Source organism: Centropristis striata, chromosome 3 (assembly GCF_030273125.1).
Source record: "Centropristis striata isolate RG_2023a ecotype Rhode Island chromosome 3, C.striata_1.0, whole genome shotgun sequence".
NCBI classification, from domain to species: Eukaryota; Metazoa; Chordata; class Actinopteri; order Perciformes; family Serranidae; genus Centropristis; species Centropristis striata.
This window is the reverse complement of record NC_081519.1, coordinates 32,934,475-32,954,264: the sequence shown is the minus strand read 5'-3', so window position 1 is coordinate 32,954,264 and position 19,790 is coordinate 32,934,475. Positions and strand designations below refer to the sequence as shown.

General features: G+C 37.7%; 1 protein-coding gene across 1 annotated transcript in view; it reads right to left on the bottom strand.

Annotated features, from left to right (window-relative positions):
- LOC131968374 (serine/threonine-protein kinase 4-like) overlaps positions 1-19,790 on the bottom strand; it is a 34,990-nt gene that overhangs the window by 12,947 nt on the left and 2,253 nt on the right. The window contains exons 2-9 of the mRNA XM_059329203.1: positions 17,114-17,194; positions 14,944-15,072; positions 13,836-13,950; positions 13,469-13,633; positions 12,530-12,697; positions 12,284-12,421; positions 11,838-11,969; positions 11,294-11,504 (exon numbers count right to left, since the gene is read on the bottom strand). Of these exons, the coding sequence (XP_059185186.1) occupies positions 11,294-11,504; positions 11,838-11,969; positions 12,284-12,421; positions 12,530-12,697; positions 13,469-13,633; positions 13,836-13,950; positions 14,944-15,072; positions 17,114-17,194 (1,139 nt within the window). The remainder of the gene's footprint in view (positions 1-11,293; positions 11,505-11,837; positions 11,970-12,283; positions 12,422-12,529; positions 12,698-13,468; positions 13,634-13,835; positions 13,951-14,943; positions 15,073-17,113; positions 17,195-19,790) is intronic.

Sequence of the window (19,790 nt, the reverse complement as noted above, 5' to 3'; positions counted from 1 at the left end):
ATTTCTTAATAATCAATAACCATTATAATGGCGAGTCATTTGAATTATTCACAATGGTGTTAAATTATAGTTTGTCTCTCTCACATTATTAATTTAGAATACTTTCAATCTTTTTATAATCCATAATAACTATGAAGGGGATTCAAGAGCAACAAAAACAGCAGATTTTAGAAGTGAGTTTTCTCTCTATATGAAAATACAAAAGTTATTGTTTCAATTAGTGTTTCAACTCTAATCTCCATGAATAAAACTCTCCATCTCGTCTCTTTATGAAATAAAAAGAACAACATCTCAAATCATTTTCTAAGATGATTAAAGAAAAAAAAAAGCATATTGCATTAAACCAGGAGTTTTTAAAGAGCAAGTAAATAAAAGTAACAGGCAACAAAACTTTATCACAAAGCACCAAACTGCAGCAGTCAACACAACACAAATAAAGAACACATTTAAAAGTGGAGAATAATGTGTAAATAAATAAATTATGAGATTTGTTTTCAACAGCAGTGTGCAAGATCTTCTTTATTTATTTATTTATTTATTTATTATTAAACTCCTGAATGCAGCCAAGAACTCTGCTTATGGAGTTACTCGTGTAGCTAAAATAAAACTATTTTCTTAATCTGATCACTTTGTGTGTTTGTGCATGTAAACATAATCACTGTGTAACTGGAAATATTTGTTTTTTCTATATCATTTCACTTGAAAAGTTAATTTTGCACTAAAGAGAAAATACTGAGCAGTTTAAATTTTTCAAGTATTTAACCCACACAGGATAGAAAACAGGCTTCACCATGTGGTTATTTTATATAGATTATTTATTTACTGAATTACCAGAAAACATGAGGAGTGTGATATACCATCGAGAGATTAAATAACAGATATAGTATAGTATATATAGGGATAGTTTGGATAGTTGCAGGGCGCCATCGTTAAAGGAACTTTGCTCCTATTTGTTTCTCGCTGATTAATTATTGCTGCATCTTTAGTTTTACAGCAGTGTATCCACGAGTTGAGCGACTCAATGAGTGCATCAGTTCAGCATTTGATTCACGGCTTTAATAAGCTGCTGCAGAGGATCCTGCAGCATGTGGCTGCAACAAGACGCTCCTCTAAAAACTGCACAGATGAAAAACAATTTATTGTTATTTTTTAATAAAAAAGAATAAATATGGGAATTTCAAATTAAAGGTTTATCTTGAAGACGATGATATGGAGGCTTGAGTGGCATTACAGTATATCAAAGTATACCAATTTAGAAATACAACAAAACAATGTTTGGAACAAACCTGAGATGGCTAGTTAGATAGAAAACACTAAATAGAGATATATCTCAATTTAAATTTAAAGAGCATAACAGAGTATGAATTGAGCAGACAGCCATTATTAAGTAAGTAAACAGTTTTGCACTTTATGAAATATTGCACAAAACAGATTGCACATGCCCAGTGATAAAGGTCCAGTATTTATATCAATATCATCAAAAAATAAAGTCTATTTAAACTCAGTCAGTCTGTGGGCAGCTCAGCTGAGAGACATGATAAATTACAGGACTTTTAAAACCTGAATGAGTCTTCTGTCCCTGTTTGGGTTTAATCCTGTTGATAAAGGTGAACCAGCCAACACGGACCAAGCTGCTTTTTTGATATTTTGGTCTTTTTTATTCATTATGCAAGTTAAATAGACATTCCCCCAAAAAACACAAAGCTGCTGCAGCAGTTCAGTGGAGAGCTGATCTGACAGCCAGGGAGCCAGCAGGAGTTTTTACATTATCGTACATAGTCCTATATCACTGAGACTACATACACTCACTGGCACTTACACAGTACACCTGCTGTGCAACTGCTCGTTAATGCAAATATCTAATGAGCCAATCACACTGCAGCAACTCAATGCATTTAGACAAGCAGACGAGCTGTTGAAGTTCAAACTGAGCATCAGAACGGGGAAGAATGGAGATATAAGTAACTCTGAACGTGGCTTGGTTGTTGGTCTGAGTGTGTCACAAACTGTTGATCTAACAACATCTCTAGTTTACAAAGAAAATAATAAAATAATAATAAAATAATGATGATTGTTGATGCCAGAGCTCAGGGGAGAATGGAGACTGGTTTAAAAGGAACTCTAACAACCTGTTACAACCTAAGATCTGCAGGAGAGTCTCTGAACACACAACACGTCCAACCAGCAGGAGCAGATGAAGACCACACCGCCACATTATTAGGTACACGCTTTCCTGACATCAACCTGGCAGCCGAGGCGTAACATTACACTGCCTCTGCACCTCCGTCACCCGTCTGCCCATTAGAGGTCAAAAACTGCCTAATGTTACTTTAAATGTTTCCAAGGAAGCGAGGCACGTGTTGCCTGAGACAGATTTACTGTGTGTGTGTCTGTGTATTCTCATCTTGGTAATGATGATAAATACAGAGACAGTTAGTTGTTGGCTCACATTAGCTCACTCTACCTCCCAACATCTCGTCGCTGCTCTCACTCGTGCGTCTGTAGTTTGTTTTCATTCAGGCACAAAATCAATTTATAGTCTAGTACCCCCCTCCTGCCTGTAGAAGAATTAATGGCTGTTTATTCTGTGTTTCTGCTGCCAGGTGCCTCACCAGGCGAAGCCGCCAAGAGCGCGGACCTTTGAGAAGTCATTGTTTAAGGAAACCCGCCGCCGTTTTCCCAATATGGAGTTTTTTTCACCATAATCAGATGAGAGAAGGTCAGACTCGTAAAAATCCATCATCCAGCGTCTCTTTGGTTCTACGTCTGTATCTGGTGTTATCGAGCAATTATCTGACTGGTCAGAGTCTTTTTCCAACTGTGCTTCATATTCCTGCAAACTGACCTGCTGGGCTGCCGGCCCCATGTGGAGGGAGCAGCGCCTCCTCCGTTTCTATACTCCTGCATGTTTACATTTGTGTTGTTTATGTGAACTCATTACTGTGGTGATTAGTATCACAGCTGTATTAATGTCAGGAATTTTAAAGAGGAGAAGTTAAAAGGTAAGACACCGCAAAGTAATTAAAGTGAGAAAATGTGCAAAAGATCTTTAGAATTGTACGGTAAAGATAGTTACTGTTTCCTTCTTTCTTTCAGCTGATCTTTCTGTTGTGTAAATAATAAAACAAGCTTCTTCTAGAGTCCACAACATAAGTAACTGTTGGACTGGTGAGTCATTTAATGTGTTCATGCAGGATGTGGGGTCTAGAAACATGATTGTTCACTTTAAACTCACTAAAAACATTAAGTTCAGTACTTTGACAAAAACACAAGGAAGCACTTGATCTGTTTGACCCGGCAGAGTTTAAATGTTTGATAAACATGCACCAGCACACTTTAAATAAGTCAAATTTTGTGCAAATACTGAAACACAACCTCATCCACATCGGACCACATCCTTTTGAAGTGAGACACCTGCTGACAGAGAATAAACCCTCTCCAAAGAGATACATATCTTTATCATAGAAGGACACTGAAAAAACAAACATTATCCGATGGATAAAGTGACCAAATCGAAGCTTAAAATGTTGATATTTGTGTCAGAATCTTTATTCTACATGTGTCATTTAAAATAAAGCGTTTGCAATAACCAGTTAAAAACATTAAATTCTGCTCCTGATAATCTGTTTACACAGAGCACAGAGGAGAGGACGGGAGAGGCTGTTTACACAGAGCACAGAGGAGAGGACAGGAGCTGCTGGAAACATGACAATACTTCAATATGGAGACCTTTTTTCTTTGGCCAAAATTTGTGACACTTGTTGGCACTTTGTGTTGATTATACGAATTCCTTTTTATTAGAATTAAAGAAGAAAATGAATTATTAGAGAAATCCAACTTGCGCCCTTTATTTTTTTCTGTCATTCTAACCGTTATTCTGCACAAAGCCTGCAGGACTCTGATGTGTGTCACACTATATATATATATATATATATATATATATATATATATATATATTGCAGTGAAATACAAGGACACAGTGAGTAAAATTAAAAGATTTGGGTGAGTAAAATTTTAAAAAAGCACAAAAAATGCTGTGAAACTGCTTGTTGTGGTTCAGAGGGTTAGCGCAAAACATCTATATTTGATAAAAACTGAGGTGATGTGAAGATATGAAGTTGTATGAATTTTTTGACATGACCTTTTCTCGGCCTGTGAGTGGATATTCTGGCTCTCTGTATTTATTTGATCATAAAAGACAGAAAGGAAGGACTGAATGAGGCTTCGAACGTCCAGAGCATGATATAACTTTGTGTATTGATTTATCAGCCGAGTCTCAGCCGCACCCAGCTGCCTTTTCATTATAAAATCATCTGTTTGACATTTCTCATTTAGGTCCCTTTTCCACATTCTGACAGCAGATGGTCACGACTGCATGAAGACATAATGGAAAGGAGGAGCGTCTTTTTACTGGAAGCAACATTAACCAAATGTATGTTATCGGAATTAGGAGATTAATTATCATATTAAATTGTATCACAGCAGATACTGAAAGCCTGTCTGAGTACAAAAGACAATAAATAAATAAAATGAAGGTAAGAGTTATAAAGTAGATTTACCTCCTTGTGGTTTAAATCCGCATCTGTCTGGACAGATGACTGGGCGTCATTCACCAACATTGTTTTTCTTAGTTTTGTTCTCAAGAAAAGTCAAATGCAAAGTCTACGTCAGATTTGTAAGGACGTTCTTAACCCTCTGAACCACAACGAGCCTTTTCACTGAGTTTTTTTGCTTTTTTTTTTTTTTTTTACATTTTCCTCAGTGGCCTTGTATTTCACTACAATATATGAAATATATATAAATATGTAAGTCCTTCTGCTCTATGGAATCAGCACAATCATAGCTAGAAGTAGGAGCAACTCAAACATGTCTTTGTGCAGAATAACACATTTAGAATGCTAGTGTATTTATTTATTACTTACGTGTATTTATGTTTATTCAGAGATTTTTTTCATTTTCATGTGTGTCATGTTTGTGTCATGAAATGTATATATAAAACACTTTTATAAGTGCCAACAAGTGTCATGAATTTTAGAAAAACATATTGGTTCTCCACATATTCTCTAGTGCTAATTCTATGTTTCGGAACACAACACAGTTGTTACAATAGGTAACTTTGTGAGACGGTTGAGAAGTGAGACCTTCGCTGACTGAACAGCTCATGTTTCTGTGTCAGGTGGGTTTAGTTATGGCCACGCCCCTTTAAGGGACCAGCAGCAGGTCTCTGGATATGGCTGAGTCTCGACTCCTTGAGTCACCAAAGTAAATAGTGGACTGGTCAGGAGAAAAATTAACCTGCGTCTGTCTCAGCAGCTCAAGATCTATGGCAACACAGATAGAGTTACACAAAGTCTTACAACATGTCCAAACATTAATAAACCTTTGTATGGTTTCACAGCATTTGAGAAGCTTGTTATGCACCATCTTCCTTTTGTCCAAACCCTTGCGTTTGTTTTTCTTGAGCGTAAGAAAACCGACTATTAAAAACATTTGTTTTCGTTTCTAAAGTGAGAGAGTAAACATGTTAAATAATCATGAACAGGATAATGACTTTGCTGTAGTCATGCAGCCTGACAACAGGACGCTGGACAGTTGGATGTTTGGACAATCTGAAATCATAACAACGCCTCTGGCTCGCCGGCCTGGAGGCATAAAAATGTTTTTGTCCATTACTGTTGGTCTCCCACTGACAAGGCCATTATTTTGTTTTCTCTGCTGCGACGCTGACCTGCTCTCCTCTGTCGAGCCGTTTCCCACCAATCAGATCAGATGTCACCTCTCAGCGGCACGTCTCCGCGGGGAGTGGGCCGATTTACTTTGAATTAAAAAAGTATAAATGCTGCTTTTTCTTGGTGGAACTTTCAGGTTGAAAATGTAGATTGATTTCATGCTACTGAGACTTCCTGAGTAGATCAAATCAAGCTGGCTCATGTTTCTGTGGTGGAGATTTTAACACTGTTTAATGATGTTTAACCAGACAAACTGCCTGTTCGGTGCAGGCCTGAGTAGGATTAAAGTCTCTGACTCCAGCAGTGTTAGCGCTTTGTTCTGCCCACAGAGTCTCACAAGTGCTGCAGTGTCTGAACCAGCCTGAACATAAACCGGAGAATAAAAGGTTTTACACAGTTTGAACTAAAAGTGAAGGCCAGCACAGAGTGGACTCTAGAGGACTGCCATCTCCAAAACAAAATGAAAGTTTAATAACTTAACAGATGTGAGAGCCCAGCAGGTACAGTGAGCTCAATCTTTTTAACTAGAACCCTTACAACAGAAAATATACAACTGTTTTTACACTGAGTGTGTGCAAAGTTTAGCTCTCTGTGTTTAAAGAACACAACATGTACGGTAAAGACTTCGTTCGGAGCATTTAAAGATGAGAAACATTGTTAAGACTCAGAGAGACGGAAGAGTGCATTTAAATAACTCATTTAAGTCGACGTAATGGTTCCATCTAAATGCATCTCGGTGAAGTTTGAGTGACTCGGCTGCTGCTCTTACACTCATTACTGCATCTACATTTTGTCTTCTGCTGCTGCTTTATGTGTCTGTGTCTGCAGACAGCAAGAGCACAAGAACAAACTGTATTTTGACATAAAAGCCTATAAATGTGTCATAAATAAACGTCTGATCTGATATTTTAAAGCAGCATAATTCTTCTCTCATTAACAGACTCCGAAAGAGATTACATTTACTTATTGATGGATCAAATCAGTCCGTGACTTGACAGGGGTTTTTTTTCTTAAAAGCTGCTGTCAAAGTCACATCATATCTTTTTTGACTGAGCAGAGATGAGATGTCCATCTAAGATCTGTGACAACAACCAAGAAAACTTTACCAGTCAAACTTCTTTTCAGAAAGAATTTTCTTCGACATTCAGCTCAGTTTTCAAAGTATTTTCTTGTATAGAAAGACGAGGAGAAAAGTAGAATTCATGGCTTGGTTTGACTTTGTTTGATCTTTAACTGTGTATTCGAGCTTAAAATTAGCACTTTTGTTGTAATGTGCTGTGTGAAAAGGGTCATGTAAATATTAAATATGTAGATTTTACATACAAATTGAGAGGCATTACTAATCTTAAGCTCTCTCCCTCAGTGACAGATCGATACGGCGGCGTCTAGTGTTTTTATCGGAGCTGACATTAGCTCTTGTTGATGAAAATATGTAAATTAATGCTTGAAATGCCTCCTCAATGCGACGCCACGTTGTCTTAGTCGACGTTATGGATGGAACAATACGACAGGAAGTAAAAGTATACCAATGACATTTGCTTTCAGCGATGATGAAGTGATTTGTGGTGGACTTTCTGAGTTTAATATCCTGTCGGTTCCGTCTGTCATTTAATAAATCCGTCATGATGGTTGAGGACTTGGAGAAGCAGAGCAGAAGACACGAGAGCGACAGAGAGTTTCTGACAGGGATTCTGGTGAGCGAGGCTCTGTGGCTAATCAGTGCAAATTAAAAGGCTTTTTATCATTCAGGACCATTAAGGAGGATCAATATCTGATCTAATATTTTATCCCAATTCCTCAAGGCCCCTTTCAGCATTCGACTGTGGTCATTAGTTTGGGACACACACACATACAGGCTTTAAAAGGACACAACAGAGATGTACACACTCACACAAACACACAACTGAAGGATATCGGGGTACTGATGTAATTATAAACTCTAAATGTTCCTGTGTTAATGCGGTTTGAACTGCCAGCAGTGGAGATCCATACTAACTCAATACTAGAACATCAGACAGGAGACTGTGTGTGTGTGTGTGTGTGTGTGTGTGTGTGTGTGTGTGTGTGTAGTAGCGGTGTTTGTGTGGACGCAAATGGATGCATTTCGTTGCATGTTCAGGTCTGCTGTGTTCAGGCTCCATTACTTCTTACTTCCTACTTCATTTAACCCTCTGAAGCCCAACGAACTGCTTCAGGAGGTTTTTTGCTCCTTCTTTGGCCTTGTTTTTCACAACAGGATATGAAATGCATATAATATATATTGTGTATCCACATATTGTACATATTGAAGTATTGTCATGTTTCCAGCCTCTCCTGTCCTCTCCTCTCTGCTCTGTGTAAACAGATTTTCAGTGAATATTTGTCACGTGACTCTTCGTCTCAGCATAATGAATCATGGCAAACTCTTTATTTTTGGACACCTTTTAAATGACACATGTAGAATAAAGTGATTCTGACAGAAATACCAACATTTTAAGCTTCCTTTTTGGTCATTTTCTTCAGATGATCCATTCAAGGACCACTGGGAAGTTCAAACCAGATCATAATGTCCGTTTTTACAATTTCTTTCTGTGTTTTTGGTCATTTTTAGGAAAAAAGAGACCTGTAGAATGAAGAGATTTTGACGTTTTTAAATATTTTTTTTATTTGTAAACAATGATCTGTTCAAGGACCGTCGGAAGGGTCAGACTCAACGATATTGCCTCTTTCTTTCTATGATGAATGGTATTTATTTTTCAAAATAAGCTTCAGAAGGTTAAAAACAGATATGTCTTACATATTTTTACTGTACACAATGTGCTTTATAATTAAACTTGCTTTGATTTACAAATTTCATATTATATTTTTAAGATTCTTGACTTTTTTTAGTACTTGTTTTTCTCTCTTTTCTCTGACTATGTTTATCTTTATGCACCAAAATTATTTTCCAAAATTATAGCTGAAAACCTTCCCAGTAAAGTTTGAGGACTCTGCGGGGGGGGCCGTTACCTCGCTCTCCATCCAAAAGCTGCTGACTGCTGCCAGCGTCTGCTGACGTCCCGAGGCTCCCCTGGCCTCAACACAACGCTCTCTAGATGTGCTGTGGGCGTTTTAATGCTGTGACATAAACTTCCACAGTGGCAGCAGAGCATTACAGGAGTCACACAGAGCAGAAGCAAACACACACCGATCCAAACCCAGCGTGCTGTAGTGGCTCATTGGGGTTAATTCTTGCGCGTATAAAAACAAACAGATAAAACACACCCACAGACTGCCAGCACTGAGGAACACAGTCCAGCTCTTATTGAGACTCCTTCCAAAAGCTCCAACGCTTACGACTCCCACACTGCAACCAGACTCCCAGCAGCACGCACTCATCCCTCAATACGTGACACCAGCAGAAGGTTTTGTATTCATTAAATTAGAAGTAGCTCCTCGCTCAACCCTCAGGACGATAACTGCATCACTATATGTCCAGGTGGTTCAAGCGGTTACATCCACACGTCGAGGTTAAAAATAGTCAGACACACCTGACGGCCGTCAAACACCTGCTGTCAGTTCATCAGCTGGTTAATGCTGCATTCATGCACTCAACAACTTGTAAAGTCAAGAAATATCACAATTATCAAGTGATGGAACATCTCGAAAACTAGACCAGAAAAGTTACTTAACAGCCTGTAAAAATAATTTACATTACATTACAATTTGGCCGTTACTTGTGTACTACTGGAAGAAGTAATTTAATTAAAGTTATGAATTAAATTTAATTGTTGCCACATTAGTGGCAGAAAATGCTGCTTTCAGCTTCTTAAATGTGAAGAATTCCTGCTTTCTCTGTTTTAAATAATATTTAACTGAATATTATATTTGGGGTGTACAAGACTTTTTAATACATCAGCTTTGACATTTTTCACTATTTCTGACTATTTATGGACAAAACAATAACATTGACTGACCTAGAAATCTATTAAATGACTCAATAATGTTATAATAATAATTGTTAGTTGCAGTCCTAATATTTAACATGACAAACTTTCCTTTGTTTGTTGACATGAAACACGAACTGTAAACGATACAATAAAGTTATTTCAGATTCTAATCTATTTCGTTCTCTCTTTCTTTTTTTAACCAGACTAATATTTTCTTTATTCCTCCATCTACTTATTCACCGTATTGTTTATTTAACTTTCCAATTATTATTTTACTCACTATAAAATACATAAACATGTAGGAATGCTAAGAGTATGAAGAACATGATGTGTTAATAAATGTGAATTTCTAGTAACTAGAAGCAATAACAATAACGTATAAATAAAGTTAACCAGCCCAATGAATAATGTTATAATATCTTTAGGGCAAATTCTGGTGATAAATATAATTTCTGAGTCGATGACCAAAAGTTCCCCGCTGTGAATCCTCTGTCCTGTAAAGAGGAAGAACTAGATTAACCCAGAAGCCTTCAGACCTTTTTAACAACACACCTCAAAGAGGAGACTCGGTTCAGACGAGCTCCTGATTAAAACACCCAAAATAAAACTATTAGTCACAACAGAAAAAGGAAGAGATGATCCTTTAACATCCAGAAAGCTATTATTTTGGGACTAAGAGGAGAGACAACTTTATGATCCTCTGCTGCTGCTGCTGGATGAATACATTAAAGATAAAGTTTTCACACACTACAGATCCTCCAGGTCACAGGTGAGTCAGAGCCTCTCAGTGTGATGGTCACACTGCGCCCTCTGGTGGATAAAACAAACTCTACAGCTGCACTTTTAGATGATTAACAGGCCATAATTAGGGGTTTATACTGAAAGACCAAACCATTTAATGTCAGTGATAATTGAAGTGGTCAGCAGTGCTCACACTAACTACAACACACCTTCAGTAACATGATTGATACGGTTAAAGAAGAAACCCCTAACAGTGTGTGGATTACAAGTGGTAATTATCAGTTAAACCTGAAGCTTCCAAAAATTATAAAAAATAAAATCAAGATAAAACTATTATTGTGCAGCATTCTGTTTAATACAGGTTGTTGCAGTAACCTACAGCATATTTGATCCAATTTATTTTGCTGTAATTTATTTTTATTAAGAATGTTTAATACATTTCAGGAGGCTGTGCACTAATGGTACTACAAAAAAATATATTATTAAGTTATATGCATTATATGCTATTTATTTTCTAATTTCTGTATATTTATTTCAACTTTGTTTTAAGTTTGTTTTTTTTTAATACATTTTTAAGATTTAAGATTTAAGAAAATCAACTGTTAAAAATGCTTTTTTCCCCTTTACTTCAATAAATGCATGATCTCAATTTAGACCACAATAATCAGTCCAACCGGAGATAAAACCAGTTTAAATGGTCAGACTTTGATCAAAGACTTATGCTACATTGAAGCTGTAGTGCTTCAGCCTGTGTATTGTTTTAAAACAACATCATGTTCCTCATCAGTTGGTTCCTCTTACACTGTTTACAGTAAAGTGGGAGTTAATTCCTTCATCCCCTTTGTGATGAGCTTTATCTAAGCTCCAGATCTCCACACGTGAATCAACCCGACACTTTACGTCTGAGCGTCTTACTTTTCATGGTCCCGGCTTCTTCCTCGTCCTCGTCGTCTGAGTTGATGACCATGGTGCCCAGCCCGGACTGCATGGTTCCCGTGTCCTCATGCGAGATCATCGTCCGCGCCGTACCGCCGAGGGAGCCCGTTAACGAGCCCGCGGCCCGGATGGTCCCGGAGTCGCCCGTCCCCGCCCGCACCATCGTCCCCTGGTCCACCTCGTCCTCATCCTGAAACACAGACGGACAGAGATACAGTTAAAAAAAAACACATTTAAAGTGAGAGCTGATTATCTGGTGTGGCGAAATTGTGACAATGTTCTCTTGGAACTTGTTCTGTGTGGAACATCAGACCGACCAACAGACGGATCATGTACGTTTTTCTAAAGTTACCGAAAATAACCACAGATGAAACTCGCATAGATGTCATTGCCATTTATTTAATCTTTTTGTTTGTTTTTATTGTCTTTTTTTTGTTTCATTGTTTTTTTCCTAAATGTTGTTTCACATTTTTATATTTGGCTAAGTTTCCACTCTCTTCGACATGATTATTTCTGTCTTTACCGAGTTGTCGTCGTCCTCGGCGTCCTGCTCTCTCTGCTCGGCCTCCTCCTGTCTCTTCAGTTTGATCTCCATGGCGTCTGTGATCAGAGCTCTGAGGATGGGGCTGGGCTTGGCCGACTTGATGAACGGATGCTGAAGCAGAGAGACAGAGAGAAAGAGGTTAAACTGACGAGCAGGAAAAGCTGAGAAACAAGTTTTCTATTTTCTTTACTCATGCACACATAAAAACCCTGGAGCCGAATTTAATAGTTCCTCCCTACAGTAAAAATCAAGTCTTTACAAGTTAAGGTAATGCTAGGTAAAAAACATGTCATATTCCAACACAAATCAAGATTACCCTGGGTAAAAAACACACCTGCTGCAAATTATCATTGAATCATAAAACCTGATTACAGAGTTTACTTCCTCTGGTTCAGGTTCAGTCGTGGACTTTTAAATGCGGTTACCTGTAACAACTGTGTGGCAGTCGCCCTGGTTTCTGGGTTTTTCACCAAACACTGGCTGACGAACTTCTTAAAATCCGGAGACCACAGATCTGGGTTCCTGAACGTTGGCGGAGGGTTGGTGGGGATCATGAAGATGGCCTGAAGAGGAAACAGAACTCAGTTCAGTCGAGACAAAAGTTCACATAAGAACAAAGAAGTCGACCCTCTGACACCTCTACACACATATCAACATTAATCCTCTCTCACCCTCATGGGATGGATGTCGGCGTAGGGCGGCTTCCCCTCGGCCATCTCTATGGCCGTGATGCCCAGAGACCAGATGTCAGCCACACAGTTGTAGCCGATCTCCTGGATGACCTCCGGAGCCATCCAGAACGGCGTGCCGATGACCGTGTTTCTCTTCGCCATGGTGTCCTGAGGAGGAGAGAGGTCAGAGTTCAATTAAACTGAGCACAACTCCCAGATATTTATCTAATGCAGGGCGAATGCAATTCAACAAACATTCAGTAGGTCTACCATTAACAACCCTTTATCAGGCAAAGAACCACATTGGGTAACTTCAGCGGAAATCCAAAATGGGTTCCCCGTGCCTCTCTGTGAGGCCGTAGAACCACATGGTTCTCCCATGAGAACTGATCTTGACTTGCAGCATAAAAATGAAACATTTTGAAAAATGTCACAAAAGTAAAAGTCTTTTAATATCCTCCTATTACACTTCAGGGTTGAATTTAAAAAATTTTTTTTTTTTTTTTAAATTTCAGTGTCCTATAAAGTGCTGCCTCATTGAGATCTGAGTCCGTCTAGAAAATCTCAGCATTGTTTCAAAACAACCTCCCAAAACCTGAAAAACGGCACAGAATGTCAACGTTTCCCAAGTAATTTATTGCTCAGCTTCTGTAGCAGATTGAGACATGAAATAAAAAACATCTGAAGGCTTTAACTGTAAAACTTGTGTCTATAAACTACTATAAACTGTCTTTATAGTCATCGTCAGATCTATTGGCAGTTATACTGAATACTTCGCTCGCTCAGGTGTTTCGGATGATCTTGTCTCTGTTCAACTTTATTTTCTATCAATTAATCCATGCAGAAGAATTTTTGTTTTGTTTTTCCTCTTTCACCTTCCACATGTGTATTTCAGCGAATCCCGTTTCTATATTTGTTTAATTTGTAGATTTTACTCACTGTGAGTTGTCCAGCAACTCCGAAGTCGGCCAGTTTGGCCTGGCCCTCCGTGTTCAGCAGGATGTTTCCAGCTTTAATGTCTCTGTGGATTTTTCTCATGAAGTGAAGATACTCCAGACCCTTCAGAGTGGAGTGCAGGATGGTGGCGATTTCCTCTTCTGTTAACTAAACAGACACACAGAGATAATAAGAAACACATTAAAGTGTCGTCAAATATGTCAAAGTACTCGTAACCATGGAGAGCGTTGCAGCAGAGTTTCTGTCTGCCTCTTCTCCGTACAGACACAGAAACACATTTCAGTAGGACAACACTCACACTCTACACACTATATAAACTGTGTGTATTTGTGCTTGTGTGTCACATTACCGTCTTGTTGCGTAGTCGGATGATATCAGAAACTGATCCGGCTCCGCAGTATTCCATAACGATCCATAGGTCACTGTTCTTAAAGTAGCTGCCGTAGTACCGCACCACATGAGGACTGAAAACACAGACACACAGACACACATGGGTTGGTGTGTGTTAGTATGTACAAGACTAAAGTATGTCTTTATTTGCTAATAACAGATCCTGTCCTACAGCCATGTTGTTGATTAGGGCAGGAAAATCCCTGGAATATTCATGGTGGAAACTTTGATTGATATTAAGAAGTTTGTTCATATTTATATAAACACTGTGTGCACCATCAGGTTTACTTTGATGTTTAATGTTATGTTTTTATTATTATCTCATGTTATTATTCTTATTTCACTGTATTTTATTGTATTTTTGGAGCAAACCAGCAGGGGAATTTCCCCCCTTTTTTTAATAAAGTTCCATAATATCTTATTATTTTATCTTAACCACAACCAGCTCTATCCAAGTCCTTTAAATGACTCGTTCTGTGCAAAATAAGTACTCCAAAGTTTATGTGAAGTTAATATGAGTTTTTTTAACAGTCAATTAGTCTGGCTTTAAAGTGAAACTGAAAGCTTAAAACACCAAATTATCTGTCAAAGTGTCTCTGCCACAGCAACACAAACTGAGCATATATTGTCCAACACAATTTAAAAAAGTTTTTGTATATTTACCAGACAAAAGGTAAACTGTTACTGTGATTCCCCTAAAACTTTTTGTGACAACACTCACAGTCATTTGGTCTCTTAGAAACCCCCCCAAAAACCCTGACAAGAGACAGTGTGATGTCTGATCTGGTTTCCACAGAGGATTAGACACTTAATATAAGTCACTTGTGTCTGCCAGATGAAGGGAATGATTGTAAAGTGTAGACAAATAATAATATTTATATTGAATAACAGGAATTCGTAGGTCTTTTATAGCTTATTTGTAAATGTTTGACAGAAACCACCTCTGCAGACGAGTGGGAGAGTCTGACACACTGACTGGAAAGCTTCATGTCCCACCACTGATGCTTTTAATAGCTTCATCAGATTGAAGAGCACATTAGTTTCCACAGAAACCAGCAGCTTGTTACCTGTTACACTGCTGCATGATGGAGATTTCCTTGATGATCTCCTGAAGGTCAGACTCCACAGGAACCTGTTTGATGGCTACAATCTCCCCCGTCTCTTTATAATGAGCTTTAAACACACAGCCGTACGACCTGCAGACACACAAACACACAGGTTTCATGTTGGTTTGTTGTTTGTATTTACCTGTGAATGAGACAATAAATCACTGATTACATCTCAGTCTTTTAGCATGTAAAATCTGTTGGGTTTACACTTGAGTCTTACTCATATAAATAAAAAACATATAAAAATAAAACCCAAAGGCTTGAACAGCTGTTAAATGTTAAACACTTCTTATTGTACAGAATTCTTCTGTCCTGCATCACTTAATTTAAGCTAAATCTTGCTCAATTTCGAGTGACTAAAACTTGACTATAACCAAAATAAATCACATGAATTTATCTAAAAATTAACCAGAGGAGTTTTATGTATTAACACAAATGTCCAAATAAGTATAACCAAACATATAACAGACTTTCCCCTGCCAGCTCCAAGTAAAAATTTGTATAATGTCTGACTGAGTCCATGTGTGAACATTCTCGTATTGTTAACTTAACTTTTTTCCTTTAACTTTATATTTATACTTACCTAATATATACTCAAAATCGCTTCCAAGTAATAAAATTTACAATACATGATCAAAAAAAACGGCACGACTCCTACAACAGGTCTGGACCACTCGAACTGTGTTTGTCGCTCAGAGAATCATTTAAAGTACAAGATTTAAGGAGAGCTTGCCGATTTCCTAATTTCCCTCATAACTTGTAAATGGCAGTTAAGAACTAATCTGTTCATATGAGTGGGTGGGAGTATTGATGATGTTTCTGACATGGTAATGGTGACAAACTGTAGACATTTAAACATCTGAGGGTGGGGAAAAAAACATGAATCTCAATAATATAAATCATCTTTGTGCACCTTTTAAACAAAGATACAAAAGTCTCACTGGGGAGACAACAAGATTTAGAAACTTCCGTTGGTGACGGACGACAAATTGAAGGAATTCGGTTGTTTTTACGGTTTTCAGTCTTTTGTTTTTAACTCAAGTGTTGTTTTGTTTGTAACCTATGGAAGTTCCAAATAAAATATAAAATGTGATAAAGTATGGTTTATTATTTAAAACCATTTCTTAATTGTATTTACAGAACAATTACTGTATAGTGATGTATAATGTTACTTTGATATAACTTTATATATAGATTTTGGCCGCATCTCCCACCTCTAGCTGCATAAAGAAAACACTGAGTACTTTTTGCATCATGGCCTGCCTCCTGCATGCTCTGCCCACAGGCCGCCACACACTGAAACCAAACAGTTTCCAGTAGGTGAACGTGTCTGACACGGACAATCAGCACATGAGAAGCTTTAACTGTCTGAAAAACAGCCAGAAAAAACTCTCCTGGCGGCTTCAGGAGGCTGGTCCTGATGGTTTTACATTCTGCTGTAATTTGAATATTTCATGTTTCACTTTTATAAAAGAACAGACTTCAAAGATGAAACTTCCTGTTAGTATCACAGAGAAGCCTTCTGAAAGTGTGAGGTGTCTTTCCAGAAATAGATGTTGGAAAACGGCGTCTTTTATTCAGGCCAATAAGATACTGACTAATAAATAAGACTGAACCAGGATCAGGAGCCAGCACTGCAGTTTGTTTTCAGCTTTTAAAGCATGAGGAACTAAAGTCTATCAGCTGTTAACATCTGTCTGTCTTCTCTTGTAACTGCTCCTGATTATTCTCTCATTATTTTCTCACTGTCTTTCATTTTCACACCTTCTGAGTTTGTTCTCACCCGCCCAAATAAAACTAGAAGTGAGAAAATGTAAAAAGGTGAACGATAAACTTCACGCTGTACTACGCTGTAAGTGAATATTGAGCCTCACTGACACCAGTGTGGCTGATGATTGGCGGCTCGTGCTAGTTGTTGTAAAATGAGAGCATCAGCAGTGACACACACGCCCACACACACACACACACACAGTCAACCAGCCGCTCTGAACAGGAAGTGCCTTGAGAAACAGGATATGAAGACGCAGTGTTTATGTTGATGAGCAGCAGAAAGGAGGAGCTGAACAACAGAAAGAGCTAACAGAGAGAGAGACGTTTGGACATCCAGGTGTTCCCGTCCCTGACTCACCCCTCTCCGAGCTTCTCCAGGACGTCGAACACTTCCTCTGGCTGCTTGGTGAGGCTGTCCTCACTCAGCTTCTTCAACTGTCTGCAGAGACACAAACACAGAAACGTTTGGAGTCAGTTGAGGTCAAAAAGAAGCAACTTACCAAAGTAAATATTTCAAGGTGGGGCTAAAACTCATGATTATTTTCATTACGATAAAATCAGACAATAATATAGATTTCTAGTTTTGTCAATAAAATGTAAAAAGAATAGTGGAGGGTGTTGTTTTTTGTTGCCAACACGATGAAATCCCAAACTCCAATTGTAATAAAATGAAATAACGCAGCAGCACAGTCACACTTCAAGTACCTTAAAGTTATTAAAATCAATCTAGTGTAAATATGTTTGACAATAAAACAGATCTGCACTGCAATAAGAAAAAGTCTGCCTCCATCTGAGCTATTCCTCAAGGTTTATTTTTATTTTAGTTATTTACAAAATAAAGGCTAAAACAACAATCCCTCACTGTATTTTTTTTGGTCTTCCTGAATTAACGGTTCTGCAGGGTTTATATTCCATTTTATGTCGAGACAATAATCAGCTGAAAACATTAATTATCCTCTCTTTATTTAGTTTTTAATACTCAAATGCCCTTTTTTCATGTGGAATTCATCAATGATAATCAACTCATATTCCAGAGACGTTATGGTCTAAACTGAATAAATGAGCCATAAATTAGACACAATCAAACAACAGAAACGTCACAAGCAATTCATACTTTTTTCCTCTATTTTTAGCACTATAGAGAAACCAACTAGTGAGACAGTAAGCTTGAGATGCTAACAAGTCAGTCGGCATCACCAGCAGCTTCTGGTTTCCATAGTTTCATGCGTGCAGACTTAATAAACCTGAATATTTAATCTGCAGCCCTCCACCCTCTGCTCTCTCCGGTTCTGTCAGCAGAACTACAAACCTCCTCCAGATGTTTGATCAGATAAAAATAGTCTGAGTGCACAAACAAAAATAGATCCAAACGTGACAAGCAATTCTTAAGATGACGACAGGAAATCAGAAGAGAATTTTAAAATGAGTCGAAATTAAATCAAAGACGACTGCTGCTCTAATCTCATGATGTATATCTGTTCAAAGACTTTTGTGTTTATCTGTTGGTGTGATTACATAGTGTGTGAGTTTATATGATGAGAAATGTTTCTCATACACAGAAGTATTCTTGTTTTTACTGACAGAGACGGGACAGAGTAACATCTTAAAATGTTAATGTGATGGTCAATGGTAATGAGGAAAATTCAGTTTGAACTCAAAACAGTGAACTTTAACTAAGATGAAATGTGTCTTTGTCCCCTTTTCCACAATGGTGTGACATAAATCTTACTTTTAAAGGAGCTTCATGCTATAAATTATGTGGAAAAGGTATTAAGAGTCCACAGAAAATATATATATTGTCTGCTCCAGCTTTTCCAATTATTTTGTACACAGATGTAGTAATAAAAAATGGACCAAAATAATGTGAAAATTGCTAATTTTGTAACTGAAAAGCACAACATTTCAAATCAAATATGTCTTTCAGAAACTTCAGGAAAAAAATTGGAGTTCCACTTATATAATGTTGTATGAAATAAATATATAGAATATTTCATGCTTTTCTATTTTGGTTTGATTTTTGTAAATGGATATGACCAGTGAAGATTGTTATTTTGCATATTTTAAAGTCAAATTATTATGCCTGAAGAACATAAAACTTAAAATGAACAACCTAAATGTATTTAATATGTAGTTTAGCAGCTGTGTATACAAAGGGAACGGTACAAATTACATTTTTTGTTTTTTTAACTGTGATCAAACTGGAGCTCTCCTGTCTGTGCAGTGGTCGGCTGATAACAGAGCTGTGCATCAATACATCTGTGGCTTTCTTTCAAGCCTCGAGCCGGTTTTTATATTCAGCCCACCGCCGCCAAACGCCAAACTGTATCGACTTCAGCCACAAGCCACAAAGAAACAGAGCGGAGCATTGAAATGCTAATCTACCACGGCAGCCCATAATCTGCACTTCAACTGGACTCTGTGAACTTCTGCAAATCCATTATGTGCATCATCTGTGGCTGAACCAAAAGTTTACATTACTAAATTTAAAATGTTTTTCCTCCACTCTCTTTTTCTCATCTGACTCTAACATCCAGTCGTACCAACTGCACGTTCAAATATTGCTTTTCTATGACATGTGGATCAGTTTCATGCTAAAAGCAGTTTAGATTAAAAAAACTTTCATTGTTTAAATGTTGTTTGTGCAGAATAACATAGTTTTGACATAAATCATTAAAAAAAACTTTTTTTTTTAATTGGAATATATTGCAATTTATATATAAACACTTTTCCATTTGCTCATAAGTTAATTGAAAATGGCAAAAAAAAGTTTGATCCATATATTCTACAGATTAAAGTTTGTCATATTTCCGGCCTCTCCTGTCCTGTGTCCAAGAATTCTAAATTATTATATTATCTCACCTATTAGTGTACCAATTCTTGCCTCAACATGAACTCCATTTCCACATCAGCTTGATGAGGAAACAGGGGATGAGTGATAAACCCGAGGCACGTTCTGTTTTTACGGACATCCTCCTGATAACTGGACAGAAAAGGAACTCCTCAGTTCCTTCTGTCACTCATCGAAACAAACTGAG